At 49.6% G+C, this 13,856-nt stretch overlaps 1 protein-coding gene across 1 annotated transcript; it reads left to right on the top strand.

Annotated features, from left to right (window-relative positions):
- The first annotated feature begins 8,361 nt into the window (after positions 1-8,361).
- On the top strand, positions 8,362-11,666 carry HOXD10 (homeobox D10). Its single transcript, XM_006760592.2, has 2 exons — positions 8,362-9,348; positions 10,695-11,666. Exons 1-2 carry the CDS (start codon positions 8,394-8,396, stop codon positions 10,970-10,972), a joined length of 1,233 nt encoding a protein of 410 aa, XP_006760655.1. The 5' UTR covers positions 8,362-8,393; the 3' UTR covers positions 10,973-11,666.
- Positions 11,667-13,856: the final 2,190 nt, after the last annotated feature.

Raw genomic sequence — 13,856 nt, 5'->3', positions numbered from 1 at the left:
TTTTATGTGCTACTTTATAAGCGTTCGAAGAGGTTTATACATCCTATAAGATTTCCCGGGCCGTTGTAAAGCGTGTTTACGATAGGAAACCAATTTAGGTGGGCTTAAGGTAGACTTGGAGGAGGACCTTAATCGCCGCAGAGAGCGTTTCCCCAGTTTGGGGTGTGTGTGTGCTAGAGACCAGGGAGGGAGGCGTGAAGGCGGGGAGATTTCAAGCCCATTTGTGAGTGTGGACACTCGCGCCTCCCGCATGAAGGTGCTGGTGGTGCTGGAGGTGGTGGGTGGGGGGTTGATCCTGGACCTGGACTTTATCCAAGCCTCTGGCTGAAGCGCGCTGCTGGCTGGAGGCAGGCAGATGCCCGGCGCGCTCGCGCTTCCCTCCCTTCGGGTTCCAGCTCAGAGCCGGCCTGCTCCCCCACCTCTGTGCCAGGCTGTGCGTGTGTCAGGGTGTGAACACCCGTCCTCGCCCGCGCTCTCCTGTGCCCGCCCATATGTCATCCCCCGCGACGAAGGCAGGGCCTTTCCGCAGCGGCAGGGGACGTCCCCACAGGGCCGAGGCCTGGCCCTCGCGAAGGCCTGGGCGGGAGGGTGGGCGGAGGTTGGCGGGCAGCGGCCTCTCTCACCCCTTGGTCTCTTTGCCTTGCAGTAGCCCCCCAGCGGTCCCGGAAAAAGCGCTGTCCCTACACCAAGTACCAGATCCGCGAACTGGAACGCGAGTTTTTCTTTAACGTGTACATAAACAAAGAGAAAAGACTCCAGCTCTCTCGGATGCTCAACCTCACTGACCGGCAAGTCAAAATCTGGTTCCAGAATCGCAGGATGAAGGAAAAGAAACTGAACAGAGACCGTCTGCAGTATTTCACTGGAAATCCCTTGTTTTGAGAGCTCCAGCAAGCACCCCTGTCCCCCAAGCCCCACTCACTCACCCTCCTCCCCACCAGCCTGCTTTCGGTAGGCCCAATGTCCTTGGGTTTAATGACGCCTCTTCTCTGTGGAACTCCACCATTCCTTCCCACGGTCAACTCGGGACCTCCCAGCGACCACTGCTGCCTGCGGACGAGGCCGGGGACTTGGCCGAATGGATCCTAATATGGGGAAAATGGTAAATGCAATCGTCCCTTTACAATTTTACCGCCAGTGTGCTGTTGTTTACCCTCTCTCTCTCTCTCCAGGTCCCGGTGCGGACGCTGTGGGATCTGTAGAGAGTTAGGCCTGGGCTGCAAGGCACTTGTTTTTGTTCTGAGTTTAAGGGACCCCGTCCTCCCCTCTTGGTGAATGCAGATTATTTAAACTCTGGGAAATGTACCTTTGGTTTGTCCGATCGAGGCACGAGTCACTGTCTTTTGTGTGAATAAATGGTTTCTAGTAAAATGGAGGTTACAGCTTCAATACACTGTATGGATTTTCCTCTTTGAATAATTTTAGTGTCTGGTTAGGATATTTTAGTGGCCAAAATCTTCTCCCCCATGCAACTGAAATTCAAGTGAAATGCTTTTTAATTCCGTCAAAATAAGAGTTGTCCTCCCCTCTCATCCCCCCCTCCCGCCCCCCCCCCACTGGTATGCGGCATTGGTTTTTAAAATCATTTTAGGGATGGTTTTCTGAATTGAGGATGTGACCCTGGTGCTGATGTCTCCAGAGGATGAGCTGGGGCAGCAGGAACGGAAGTAGCAACACTCCCTCCGCCTTAGTCTAGTGAACTTGGAATTTGGGGGGGGGGGCAGGGGAGGGACACAAACAAACAAAACAAAACAAAAAATTTTAAAAAACTGGTTAGAAAAATCCAAAGTCACTCTTAACAAAGTGTCAAGGACACAGGGTTCCTTAAAAGAAGAAACCAATATTAGAACACTTTATAGGGGAAAAAGTTTGCAGAAAGGAAATTATAAGTGGGCAGCGAGGTATCAAGGCGCTTGCTGGTGTCACAGCGGGTTTGGAACAAGGAAGATAAGCCATCTTCCTAAAATAGAGCCCAGGGCTGCAGACCCAGTTTTCTCTACATTTATCGCTTCACGTTAAAGAATGTGTGTGTGTTGGGGGGGGGGGTACTGCACTTTATGTTGCAGGACCAGGCCAAGCTGTTTACAAAACCTTGAACTGTCTAGACAACACCATAAAAGCCAAAGTTCTAAACAGCTTAATTGGGTTATATTATACACCTTCTGGTGGGCCCAAAAGAGATTTCCGCAATGTGCAATAAACTGGAGGAGTGAGAAAAGCTTCTCTTTCTCTGAAAAGAGTAAAGTGAATCTTGTGACTTTTAACCTCTCATAAGCCCAAAGTAAAAAAAAAAAAAAAAAATCCATAAGATATACAGCACCACATGCCTCTTCTGAGGTAGCATGCATTTCTAAATGCAAAATTTTTTTTTAATTGCCAAAGCTTTAGGGGGCAAGGAAAAACATAAGTGCATAAGTGTACGCCTTTGAACTTCCAAAATGTCAAGGTCATCACCTTTAACCTTTCTGAATAATTAGGCGCCTTAAGGTTCTTCTGTGATATTCATCCGCCACCCACTCTCACACACATGCTCACACATCCAGCTCCCCACACACATTTATGACCACACAGAATCAAATGGAGGCTCACCATAAATCTAAGCAAATTCCTAATTTCAGAATCAATAATCTTAATTTCCCTTCAAGCATTTGTGTAATTCAATAGCAACTGACTTAAAAAAAACACACTAGTTAGATTAAAATGTCTATCAGCATGCTTTTAATACAGCTACAAAATGGTGGGGGGTTTGAGGGGAGTCATAGATAGTTGTCCCCTTTGCTGTAATAATGAACCTCAGTTTTAAAAGCAGGCATTTGAAAAAGGAAGTTCTATTTAGACTTACACCTTCGTTATATTTTTTTAAAATTGTCACCTTGTCAAATAAATTATTGCACTTTCTATAACATGGAACAAAAGAAAATATATTGTTTCAAAAGCATCCTACAACCTTTGGTGAAAGATGCAATAGAAACAAAGTCTACAGTTGAGTAATTTCGTTTGGAAAGGGATTCCTTTGTTTGGAATTATGGGCGTACGTTAAAATGTCAGTGCCCTAGTAGTATTAGTATGATCGTTCCAGGAGCTTAAAACTGGTTTATTTCTTTCTCTCTCCATCTATCTTTTCTTTCCTTTTTTTTTTTTTTTTTTTTTTTTTTTTTTTTTTTTTTTTGATTATTGTAAGCACAGGAAAGCAGTGACATTCTACATGAGCCAAAATAGCCAGTCTTTCTCTGCAAATACAGTAGGAGCAATTTAATTCCATGAAGAATAAACTAATTCAACAAACTTTCATTAATTATGTGTCAACTTCCAGCATATGCTGGAAATAAAATACAAGGTGTCCCAAAATGTATACACACACTTTGAATAATTATAAAGGCAGTTTTTTTTTTTTTTTTTTTTTTTTTTTATTGCGGCTAAATGTAGCAAGCTTGTATGTCCACACCTTAGGCAAGAAATAGCGTTTTCCATTTGTATGGCCTTGGAGAGCCACACGGGGGCGTGCTCACGTTCCAGAAGCCGTGGTTGGCGGAGAGGCCGCGGTACCGTATCTGTCCGTTACTGGATTCTAATAGGCAAGCTCAGCCCCATTAGAAACAGGCGGCCACTAAGGCATTCGTTGGCTGTTTGTCCGAAGCAGCTATGAGATGATGGAAGTTGTATAAAGACAGAGAAAAGGGAACTGCCCCTATTTCTGAAAATAGCGATCACCTAATCGTTGTCTCTTTAAAGATAAAGATGTCGCAAGGAGTACCTTGTTATAACCTGGAGGAGTCTAGGAGAGATTTTGAAAAGACTAATATGTGCATCTCGAAATAGGTCATGCCACTGCGAGTCAATTAAATCAGGAGAAATCAATATTCCTGTTAGTTTGCGTGCAGAGAGCAATATGAGGACAGGATCACCCCTTCCCCAAAACCGTTTCTGTCTTGAGCGCTCTCCGACCCCCTGAGATGATTAAAAGGCTTTTGTTTAAGGCAGATGGGGCGCTAGCAAAGTAGCTGAGTGTGGTCCCAGAAAAGATGGGACCCGTCGGAACTAAGGAGGAGGTCGTTCTGGGCGAGGAAGTCCCCCTGCCCCGCAGGTCGAGCCTAGCTTCAGGGGCTGTGGGGCAGCAACCGGGAGGCACAAGCAGGACTATGAGTTGGGGCGCCGGGGGTGGGCGAGGCGGGGCTGATGCGGCTGCGGGGAGCGGCCGCGTCCTGGGGAACATTTATACTCCTGGGCGGCGCGGAGTGGGCAACGCTAGGAAGCAAACGGGGTTTGCGTTTGACAGACTTCTGGTCACCCTTCCTAGCCGCCTGCGGGCCTTGAGCACAGAATTTGATTTTCGTGCCTCCTGCCGTTCTCTACCACCCACCCCGCCCCCTTTGTGAAGTCCCTGACGTTGGGGAGGGTCTGTGTTACCAGCCTGGGGCCTACAGGGAGTACTCTAAGACGTGGGTTTCTGCGGATGGGTAACTGTCCCTTCTTCGTGGAAGTTCATTGTGAAGCTCATGAAATCCCGGAACTAGTGCCGGCTCCGCTGTCTCTGTCTCCTCCCTCCAGACCCTGGACCAAGGGCCCTGGGTCCACCCCTGGGAGCTGGCATGGGTGGCTCCAGGGTGGCTGGGGCACCATGAGCACCCCCTGAGGCGCCAACCAGAGGCATGGGTGTTCCCTGCGGACACCCCGGCTCCAGCCTGCCAGACTGTGGGTCCAGCTTAGATATTTTGAAGAGACATTTCGCAGGGCCTAGCCCGGGGCCTCAGTTCACTTGGGGTTGAAAACTCCCCTCCCCAAATGTCGTTGTGTTCTTCTTTACGTGGCTGGGGGGCGGGGGTTGTGCGTGTGGCTTTGTGGAGGGGTGGCCTGGGCCGGCAGCCTTCCCTAAGATCCCGGGTGCTCATCGGTTTGCAGTTCTTTCCCTCCTGGTAGCTCCCAAGATGGACTTGAAAATGGCCCAGAGATTGGATCAGGACTTCCCAGGGCTGCGGACCCGACCCTTCCTGATCGGTCAGGGTTATGGGGCTCCTAGAGGGTGGTCATGTGCCTTGAGTCTCTGGGGTCTCAGATCTTGAAGTGGAGGGAAAATGCGCTAAATAAGGAATCTTTGTGTCTGCGAGGAAAAGAGGCTCCCTGGCCCAGTGCCCTTTTACCTGTTTTCACAGACCGCTCATCCAGGTGGCGATGGCTTCCTCAGCCTCCCCATTTGCTCCCTTGATTTCTTTTCACGTTGGTTGGAAGGTGCACAGTACAACGCCGAGGGGCGCCTTAAGGAAGCAGCCTTTTAAATTTGTCTCTATCTACTCTGCACCCAAAGGTGCAGGCCACGCAGGGCCCAAACTTCAGGGCAAACCTAGGGGCCCCCAAATTCACTCAGGCCCAGGGCCCCTGCTCTTCTTCCCAGTGATAAGAAAGCTCAGACACAAACCATTTCTTGATTACAAATGCTAATTTCCTGACAAAGCGACCCTTTTAATTTTTCTTGGGGAAAGAGCTGTGCCAGGGAGAAGGATGTTTTGGTAGAAGCGTGGATATTCATCTCCTTGATGGTGCAATATTGATTTATTATTAATGGTAACTGCTCCCACTGATCTAAAGATGATCGAGAACAGTGGCAATGCAGCTATATTAAATACTCATAAGCAAAATAAAGGCTGGCCTTGAAAGCCACTGTCTTTTTACTCCATTTTCTTCATCTCAGCCTTAGGGTCTTAGACAAACTTTGCATCCTCCTCTGCCCAGATGATTCTTTGTATTAAAACTATTTTGCTTGATTTTTATGATAAAAATCTCTTTGAAATATTGGCAATCCCTGGCCTCCAGGAGCTGGTCTGAAGGCAGAAATTTGAAAAATAATAAAATCGAATTTTGTGGTAATTCAAAATTATATCTGATATACATTTTATTTCGGTGAGTGAAGAAGATTTATTTAAAACCAAATCCACTGTGGGGGTGACTTTGAACTCCAAGCCACCGGGAGCTGAAACAGAAAGGCTCTCAAATCGGAAGGCAGATTCCGCCTGCTCTGGTAGACTGCGCTCCATGAGGAATCGTTGTTCTTTAGCTTGGCTGTTTTCTCATGTGTAAACAAATATTATGAAAGGGCATTTGATTCCCAGTTAGACTGAACAGTCTTGCCTTCTGCGTGGGATAGGGAGAATTGGACAACCCAGTTCCTGGCCGAGATGGAAAGGGACCGTGTTGGAGCGCCAGGCTGGCGTCAGGGCGCCTGCAGAGAGTGCGGGTAGCGGGCATTTTGTCCAGCCCTGGGCACGTTTTGCCGTGGCTGGGATGATCATCTCCGCCTTTGAAGAAAGCAATTTTCAAGGTGCTGATCAGTGGTGGTTAGCTTGGAATAGGACCTTAGCAGACCAGAGTAAAAAGTTGGGGTTTTTTTTCTGCCTTCTTCATCCTCTCCCTCCCCCCCCTGCTTAAAATCAGACAACCCTGTGAAAAGGTAATGTAATGTTTAACCCGCCGGCTTCCCTGGCAGGGCATCCTGCAGTCTGAGCAGTGAGAGGCTCTAGGCTTTTAACCTGACAATGATGTTGTATTTGAACAGCTGCTTAAAGGTTTAAAAGGTCTGTCTCATTGCCACCGCAGTTTTTTAAAAGGGGTTATTGTTTGGGCGAGGGCAATTCGAGGGGACAGGCGCAGCCTTCCCAAGGCTGAAAATAATGTCCAACCCCTGCTTTTCCACCAGGCCAGGGGACAGTCCTTTTGGGGAGGGGCTGACAAAGGGTTTGTTGGAAAAGGTTTCTGTGATGGAGCAAGTGGGCAAGGGGGTCCCCCAGAATGGTGATGTGCTTTCTTTAGCATCAGGCGCCAAAGAACTGTTCTGCGGAGATGGAAACCCAAATTGCCCACAAGTTCAGTCTCTGGGCCTGAAATCCAAGGCCAGCCCATAACAAGGCAACGTGGGGAGAAGAAAACACGGATGCCTTCCTTCGGGACAGAGCACTGGTTCACCATCAGAGCCAGGGGCCCTTTTCTTCTCTCGGATGCAGTGAAGGGGACCCGGAAGCCAGAGGACAGCTCCAGCGACCTGGCCTGGCCAGGGCAAGCCTTTGGGAAGGAATCAAGGTTAAAGCTCCCTGCTTCTGCCGGAGGCCGGAGCTTCCATAGTGTGGCTCAGCCGCCTGCAACTAGAGAAGGAGAGAGGAAGTTGTTGGAGAAGTTTCTCATAAAACTCCGAGTTTCCATGGCGGTGATGGTGGTGTTCTTTAATGAGTTCAACCACAAGCCAGACCAAATCCTCTTTATAGAACTTTCCCTCACAAAGGAAATAGAGGACGAAGGTTCTCACCCCACCTCCCTTTCCTCTCCCTCCTCTTACCCAAGCAAAACCGTGTCAAATAATTTGAGGAATTGTCCAAAACTATAAAACTCTACTTTTGACAAAAGTATAGCTTTTAATATTTGACAACTTGTGTTAAAACAAAAATTGACCTTCTTGGTTAGTACCGAAGGGGAAAAATCAATAGTATAATTTTCAATAATTCATAAAGCGAACGCCATTATGCTAAATCCTAACTATTAATCTTATCCTTTACTAAGTCTCGATTGATTTGTTAATAAAATATCTTCCCGTGTGTGGCAACAGCGGGTATAACTCTTTAAAAACCTTCAGAAGCAAGAAAATTACCAAGTAGCCCAAGAATGTAGATGAGAATTTTATTGATCGCCCTGATTCTTCTTAATATGTATTAATAAATTCCACAACCTTTTGTACCTTGCACTTGTCAGAAACCAATGCTTTTACAAAATCCATAAAAGGAAAACATTTTTCTTTGCAGAAGAACCAAATGACACCTTTGCATATCTCTCTCTCTCTCTCTCTCTCTCTCTCTCTTGTTTGGCCCAGTCAGTTTTCTAAAACTTCTAGAGTCTGAGGGCGATAGTTTTCCTCCGTCTTTGAAAAAATTATTTTCTTTCTTCCTCTTTGCCCTCTATGATCAGGGTGTGTGGGGAGGGAAACATCGGTTTAGTTCTCCCGATGGGAACGCTTTCGCGGATAACGAACTGCGGCGAGGGATGGTCTTCGGTTTGAAAGCTCCCAGCACCAGCCCTCAAGGTCGGGCGTGGTTCTTCGGCGGGCAGGCGGCTCCGCGGAGGAACCTGGAGCCCGGGCGGCCAGGCGGAAGGAGAGGGCAGCGCCGGGGCCGAGCGGTCCTCAGCCGCAGCCTCAGGGGCCGGCCAGCTGCGTGGCTTATCGCCTCTGCTCCACAGGGTACCTTGGCCGCGTCTGTGCGCGGGAGATCTTGCCTGTGGACTCCTCGGGTGGAAGGTCTCAGGCCCCAGGGAATCGACTCACCTTCCCAGGCTGCCCGGGACAAAATTAACCAGCCTGGGCCCCCACTAGCGCGGGGCCGGTGGTCTCCGCGCGCACTATCTCTGGCGCATAGTAGATGTCGCTGTTGTCCGTGCTTACGCGGCCGGCCGGCCCGGCTCTGGAACACGTGACCTGCGAGGAGGCTGCGGCTCAAGGCCATTTTCAAATCTCATTGGCTTGGTTGTCATGTGGTCGGCAGAGGCATCCACAATTACACGGGGAATGTTTTCCTAGAGATGTCAGCCTACAAAGGACACAATCTCTCTTCTTCAAATTCCTCCCCAAAATGTCCTTTCCCAACAGCTCTCCTGCTGCTAATACTTTTTTAGTAGATTCCTTGATCAGTGCCTGCAGGAGTGACAGTTTTTATTCGAGCAGCGCCAGCATGTACATGCCACCACCTAGCGCAGACATGGGGACCTATGGAATGCAAACCTGTGGACTGCTCCCGTCTCTGGCCAAAAGAGAAGTGAACCACCAAAATATGGGTATGAATGTGCATCCTTATATACCTCAAGTAGACAGTTGGACAGACCCGAACAGATCTTGTCGAATAGAGCAACCTGTTACACAGCAAGTCCCCACTTGCTCCTTCACCACCAACATTAAGGAAGAATCCAATTGCTGCATGTATTCTGATAAGCGCAACAAACTCATTTCTGCCGAGGTCCCTTCGTACCAGAGGCTGGTCCCCGAGTCCTGTCCCGTTGAGAACCCCGAGGTTCCCGTCCCTGGATATTTTAGACTGAGTCAGACCTACGCCACCGGGAAAACCCAAGAGTACAATAACAGCCCCGAAGGCAGCTCCACAGTCATGCTCCAGCTCAACCCTCGCGGCGCGGCCAAGCCACAGCTTTCGGCCGCCCAGCTGCAGATGGAAAAGAAGATGAACGAGCCTGCCAGCGGCCAGGAGCCCACCAAAGTCTCCCAGGTGGAGAGCCCTGAGGCCAAGGGTGGCCTTCCGGAAGAAAGGAGCTGCTTGGCTGAGGTCTCCGTGTCCAGTCCCGAAGTGCAGGAGAAGGAGAGCAAAGGTCGGTATGAGCAGGGTTGCCACCCCAGCGGGGCGCGCAGCCCGGGAGCCCGGCACAGAGGGAGCACCTGGGTGCCCGGCGCGGAGCCCTGGCGGCTCAGGCGGGGCGGATGGCCGGCGCTGCTCCTCCCAGCTTTTAGAGGGGCATCCTCAGTCCCCAGCGCATCCCCGCTTCTCCCCCGCTGCCCTGGCCCTCCTGGCTAGTCCTGGCTCCACGCTGATGGCGTCTCGCCAGAGGAAGGGCTTGCTGGGGTTATTTTTCCTGAGCTAGATCTGAAATGCAACAAAAGAGCGCAAATGACCTGCAGCTCATAAACACAGCCCCAGAACCTCCTTTCTCTTGCTCAGATTTGCAGCCCCAACTTTGACCCAGTTATGATTTTAAGGTGGTCCAAGACACCGTGTTCGTGTTTCAGTGTATGCACCCCGCATCCTGCGAGCTTGGGGGCTGCCCGGAGAACGAGATGGCTTGGTTGTTTGGCGCTTGAGCGGGGGAAACAAGGGCTCTTTGCCTCTGCGGGGCTAGGTAACCTTGGCTTTGTCTGGGGAAACTGCCTCGAGCTTTGCAATTCATTTGCAGAGGGGGCCAAGGCGGAAGGGGGGAGAAGAGAATCTGCTTGGCCCACCCGGCAGAGGCAGCCTTAGGGCTGGGCTAGGGCAGAGAGCCAGGGACGCTGGGGTTGGCTTTGTTTCTGGAGAAGGGACCCTGCTCCCGTGCCTCTCTGCCAGTGCCTGAAGGTGGGCCACATTAAGGAGCTACATTTCGGGGCAATGCTTTTGTGTGGGGGCGAGAAGGCATGAAAATCCAGGAAATTCTGAATGCCCGGGCAGGGTGGAGAAGGTGTACTCAGTTATGTTTTAAAGGAAAATGGGCACCTATCGACCTGGCTGTGTGGCTCCCCACCTGCCCAGGGAAAGTGGGGAAGAAGTGGCAGACCTGGAGACCTGAGGCAGCAGTGGGATTGGTAGCCTGGTCCAGGCTGCGGCTTGCTTCTTCCACTCCAGCCCTGTTAGGAGCTGACCACTTAGAATGTTGCTGGGGAGACCCTGAAAGTTCACTATTGTACTAATGTTTGATGCAGGTCAGAAAGCTGAGGGAGAACCCTGACACAGAAGGCCAGGTCCCCGCCCATCCTATCATTTGGGGCATTTAAACTAATCTGGTATCACTGACTAATCCCTTCCAAGGCCCACCTCATGTGGGTAATGTTTAATACTAGTATTTCCCACAGCAGCCTGGCTGCCTGCAGGGTCATGGCCAAGGGTACATTTGAACAGACTGAGAGACCAAAAAAAAAAAAAAATTCTTGATTTTTTTTCTTCTTCTTCTCCCTTTAATTTTGTTAGAGGAAATCAAGTCTGATACTCCAACCAGCAATTGGCTCACTGCAAAGAGTGGCAGAAAGAAGAGGTGCCCTTACACTAAGCACCAAACGCTGGAATTAGAAAAAGAGTTCTTGTTCAATATGTACCTCACCCGCGAGCGCCGCCTAGAGATCAGTAAGAGCGTTAACCTCACCGACAGGCAGGTCAAGATTTGGTTTCAAAACCGCCGCATGAAACTCAAGAAGATGAGCCGAGAGAACCGGATCCGAGAACTGACCGCCAACCTCACCTTCTCTTAGGTCCGAAGCCCGTGGGAGGCCAGGATCAGAGAGGGGGCACCGAATTCCAGGGCCCAGTGCTGGAAGACTGGGAAGGCGGAAACAAAACCTTCTTTGCTCTTTGTTTTTTTTTTTTTTGTTTTGTTTTCCTGCTAGAATGTGACTTTGGGGTTATTCTGTTCGTGCTGCAAGTGATCTGTAATCCCTATGAGTATATATATACATATATATATTAAAAACTAGCACGTGTAATTTATTATTTTGTTCATCGTAATGCAGGGTAACTATTACTGCGCATTTTCATTTGGGTCTTAACTTATTGGAACTGTAGAGCATTTATCAATCTTTGTATCTATCCAGCAATGTGACTTTTTTCATGTTTTTCCTAACACAAAAGGTCTGTGTGTGGTTAGTCCATGAGCCCATGGCGTTTTGAATACATCAGTACTTAAAGTACTTAAATTACATATATATTTAAAAAAGATTAAGAAAATTCACAAGCTTTGGGGGGAGGGGGACTAAAAAGCACATTACAATGTATCTTTTCACAAATGAATCTAGCAATTGTCCTTGGTGAGATGGAATATTGATGACTTATGCCTTGTAGCCTTTCCCTTGTGGTGCATCTGTGGTTTGGTAGAGTGTAACAGCAACCTGTCCATTCTGTGCATGTTCTGGTCGCATGTATAATGCAATAAATTCTGGAAACAAGTTCGCTCCCTCTGCTTTCTAAAATGAAAATTTGTTACAGTGGAAATGAAAGCCTTTGGTGAGATTATCTTCCTGTTAATCTGCTTGTTTGGGGAAGTTTGGGGGGATAGAGAGAAGGAAAAGGATGTGAGAGAGAAGCTGGAGGAGGCCTAGGGTCTTGAAATTTGGCAGTGTGTGTGTGTGTGTGGGGGGTGCTATTTCCATAGTTGGGAAGAAGGGAAGTCTTTTCTCCCTAGCCCCCCAATAATTGAATTGAATTGAATGATCAGTTTCCCTCTAGCTCGAGCCTGGTAAGTAAGTAAGCTTGTGCCCAAGCTGCTTTTTCCTCAAAGCTCCCCACTTACGTGTCTTTCTCTTTGGTTTTGGTTGTGTTATTTTTAATGCTTTCAGTGGGTCTTGGCAATTTCTGGCTGGCGTGCCATCATCATCAGGGGCTGGGTTGAAACCAGTCTTGCCCACCTGGAAGCCAAGGGGCCTCCATTGCAAGGACAAGCAGCAGCTTAGCATTGCATTGGATCCAAGTCTGCCCCCATTCCCTCATTCTCACCCACCCCAGCACAGGACAGCCAGGCCACAGCGGAGCAGAGGATGGGTGAGTTTTTCCATCCACTTTGTCCTGGTTTCCTTGTGGAAGGATTTTATGCTCAGTCATTACCTTTTAGTGGTCCACATGAAATTTTTTTAAGGGAAGAGAATATTCCTCCCCCCCCCACACCAATTCTCCCTCTATTTAATTACAAAATGCTAGTTGGAGCCACTGTATCTGGGGGGCAAGAAAATGTACAAAGGGTGACCGAAAGAGAATTTGCAAATGAACATGACTTCCCATGAAGTCCACTGTTCCAGCTGCCGCCATGGTTTGAAAAACCCCAGCTTTCACCAGTATATATACTGGAGGATCCGCAGCCCAAGAGAGCCCGGACTTAATCTACTTCTGCCAGGGAGAAGGAAAGAGAGGCCTTGGGAAGAATTGCTGACAGAGAATCCGTTACCTCAGGTTGTGCTGCAGTTTCAAAGGGTCGCCAACAGCTTTAAGCAGCTCCACAAAACATGTTCTTTTCATCCCTGCCCTTTTTTCCCCTAAAAACAATTTTTTAGGGGCCCTAAGAGTTGGAGACCTCACCTAGGGAGTCTGGCAGACTCTGTATTTATTCAGAGTTTTAAACTTCCTTCTCAAAATCAAGAACCTTCCCTAGTTCTAAGACAGAACCCTTTTAGGGGAGCTATTTCCTAGGGGTGGGAGAGAGTGGGTCTGAATGAATGCCAGGTGAGGAACACTGGAATCAATTTGCCCCAGACCTTCATTGGTTGGGCAGGAGGAGGGCAATTTTAACTTTTCCGTTTCCCCCACGATGTGGGGAGCACCATTAGTTGTTGACAGGGGGCCATGTTTGGGAGGAAGACCGTGCTACAGGCAAAGGCAGCACCTCTGGAACAAAATCAGAAAGCCATTGGCAAAGACAATCAGGCCATAAGCCACTGAGCCCCTTCCTTTCCGGGGCTCCAGGCGGGCTGGGAGCCTTCCCAGGGTGCGCTGGGCAACTTGTAGAGCAAGGGACACATCCCCCACCTCCTGCACCCAGCTGCTTTTGTCTCCGCTCCCAGCCAGGCTTCCAGGCTTTGTACCATGGATTTGGGAGTGACAATGGGCATTTCCCTCAGATTCAAGGCTGCCCAGCCTTACCTCTGGAGGGAAAGAAAAAAAAAATCGGAGGAGAGTGGCCCCAGGACCAGGCCATTTTAAAGACACCCCGGCATCCACTTGGAGGCCTCTAAGTGGGCACCACGCGAAGACGCCCTGCCTTGGGAGGTGCGGCTCCCCTGGCCTCGAGGTCGGGTGGCGGGCGGGCGCGGGTCTCGCGCGGGGATTTGGGGTCTGCCCCGTGGCGTGTTCTCTTGCAGGGCAAGCCTCCCGTTGGGGGTGCCTGTGGCCGCAGGGGCGTGTGTGAGTGCGGTGGGGGGAGGGGGCCCTCCGAGCTGCTCCATCCGTCCGTTTTATTAGGGACACATTAATCTATAATCAAATACACCTCATAAAATTTTTATTGAAAGGCATAATATCATTACAAAGGTCTTCCACCTGTTTTAAACAACACGACAAGCTGTGAGAGCGCGTGTGTGGGTCTGTGCGGGGAGGGGGTTGGGGCAGGGAGAGAGGCACAGGGAGAAGGGCTCCCTCCGGCGCCAGGGGGCT

Source organism: Myotis davidii, unplaced genomic scaffold (assembly GCF_000327345.1).
Source record: "Myotis davidii unplaced genomic scaffold, ASM32734v1 scaffold370, whole genome shotgun sequence".
NCBI lineage: Eukaryota > Metazoa > Chordata > Mammalia > Chiroptera > Vespertilionidae > Myotis > Myotis davidii.
This window is presented reverse-complemented; position numbering and strand designations above follow the sequence as displayed.

Excerpts from the sequence above, each read along its gene's own strand:
- HOXD10 (XM_006760592.2), top strand. The coding sequence starts at position 8,394 with ATGTCGCTGTTGTCCGTGCTTACGCGGCCGGCCGGCCCGGCTCTGGAA. Across the intron at positions 9,349-10,694 it reads GCAGGAGAAGGAGAGCAAAG|AGGAAATCAAGTCTGATACT; the intron begins GTCGGTATGAGC and ends TAATTTTGTTAG.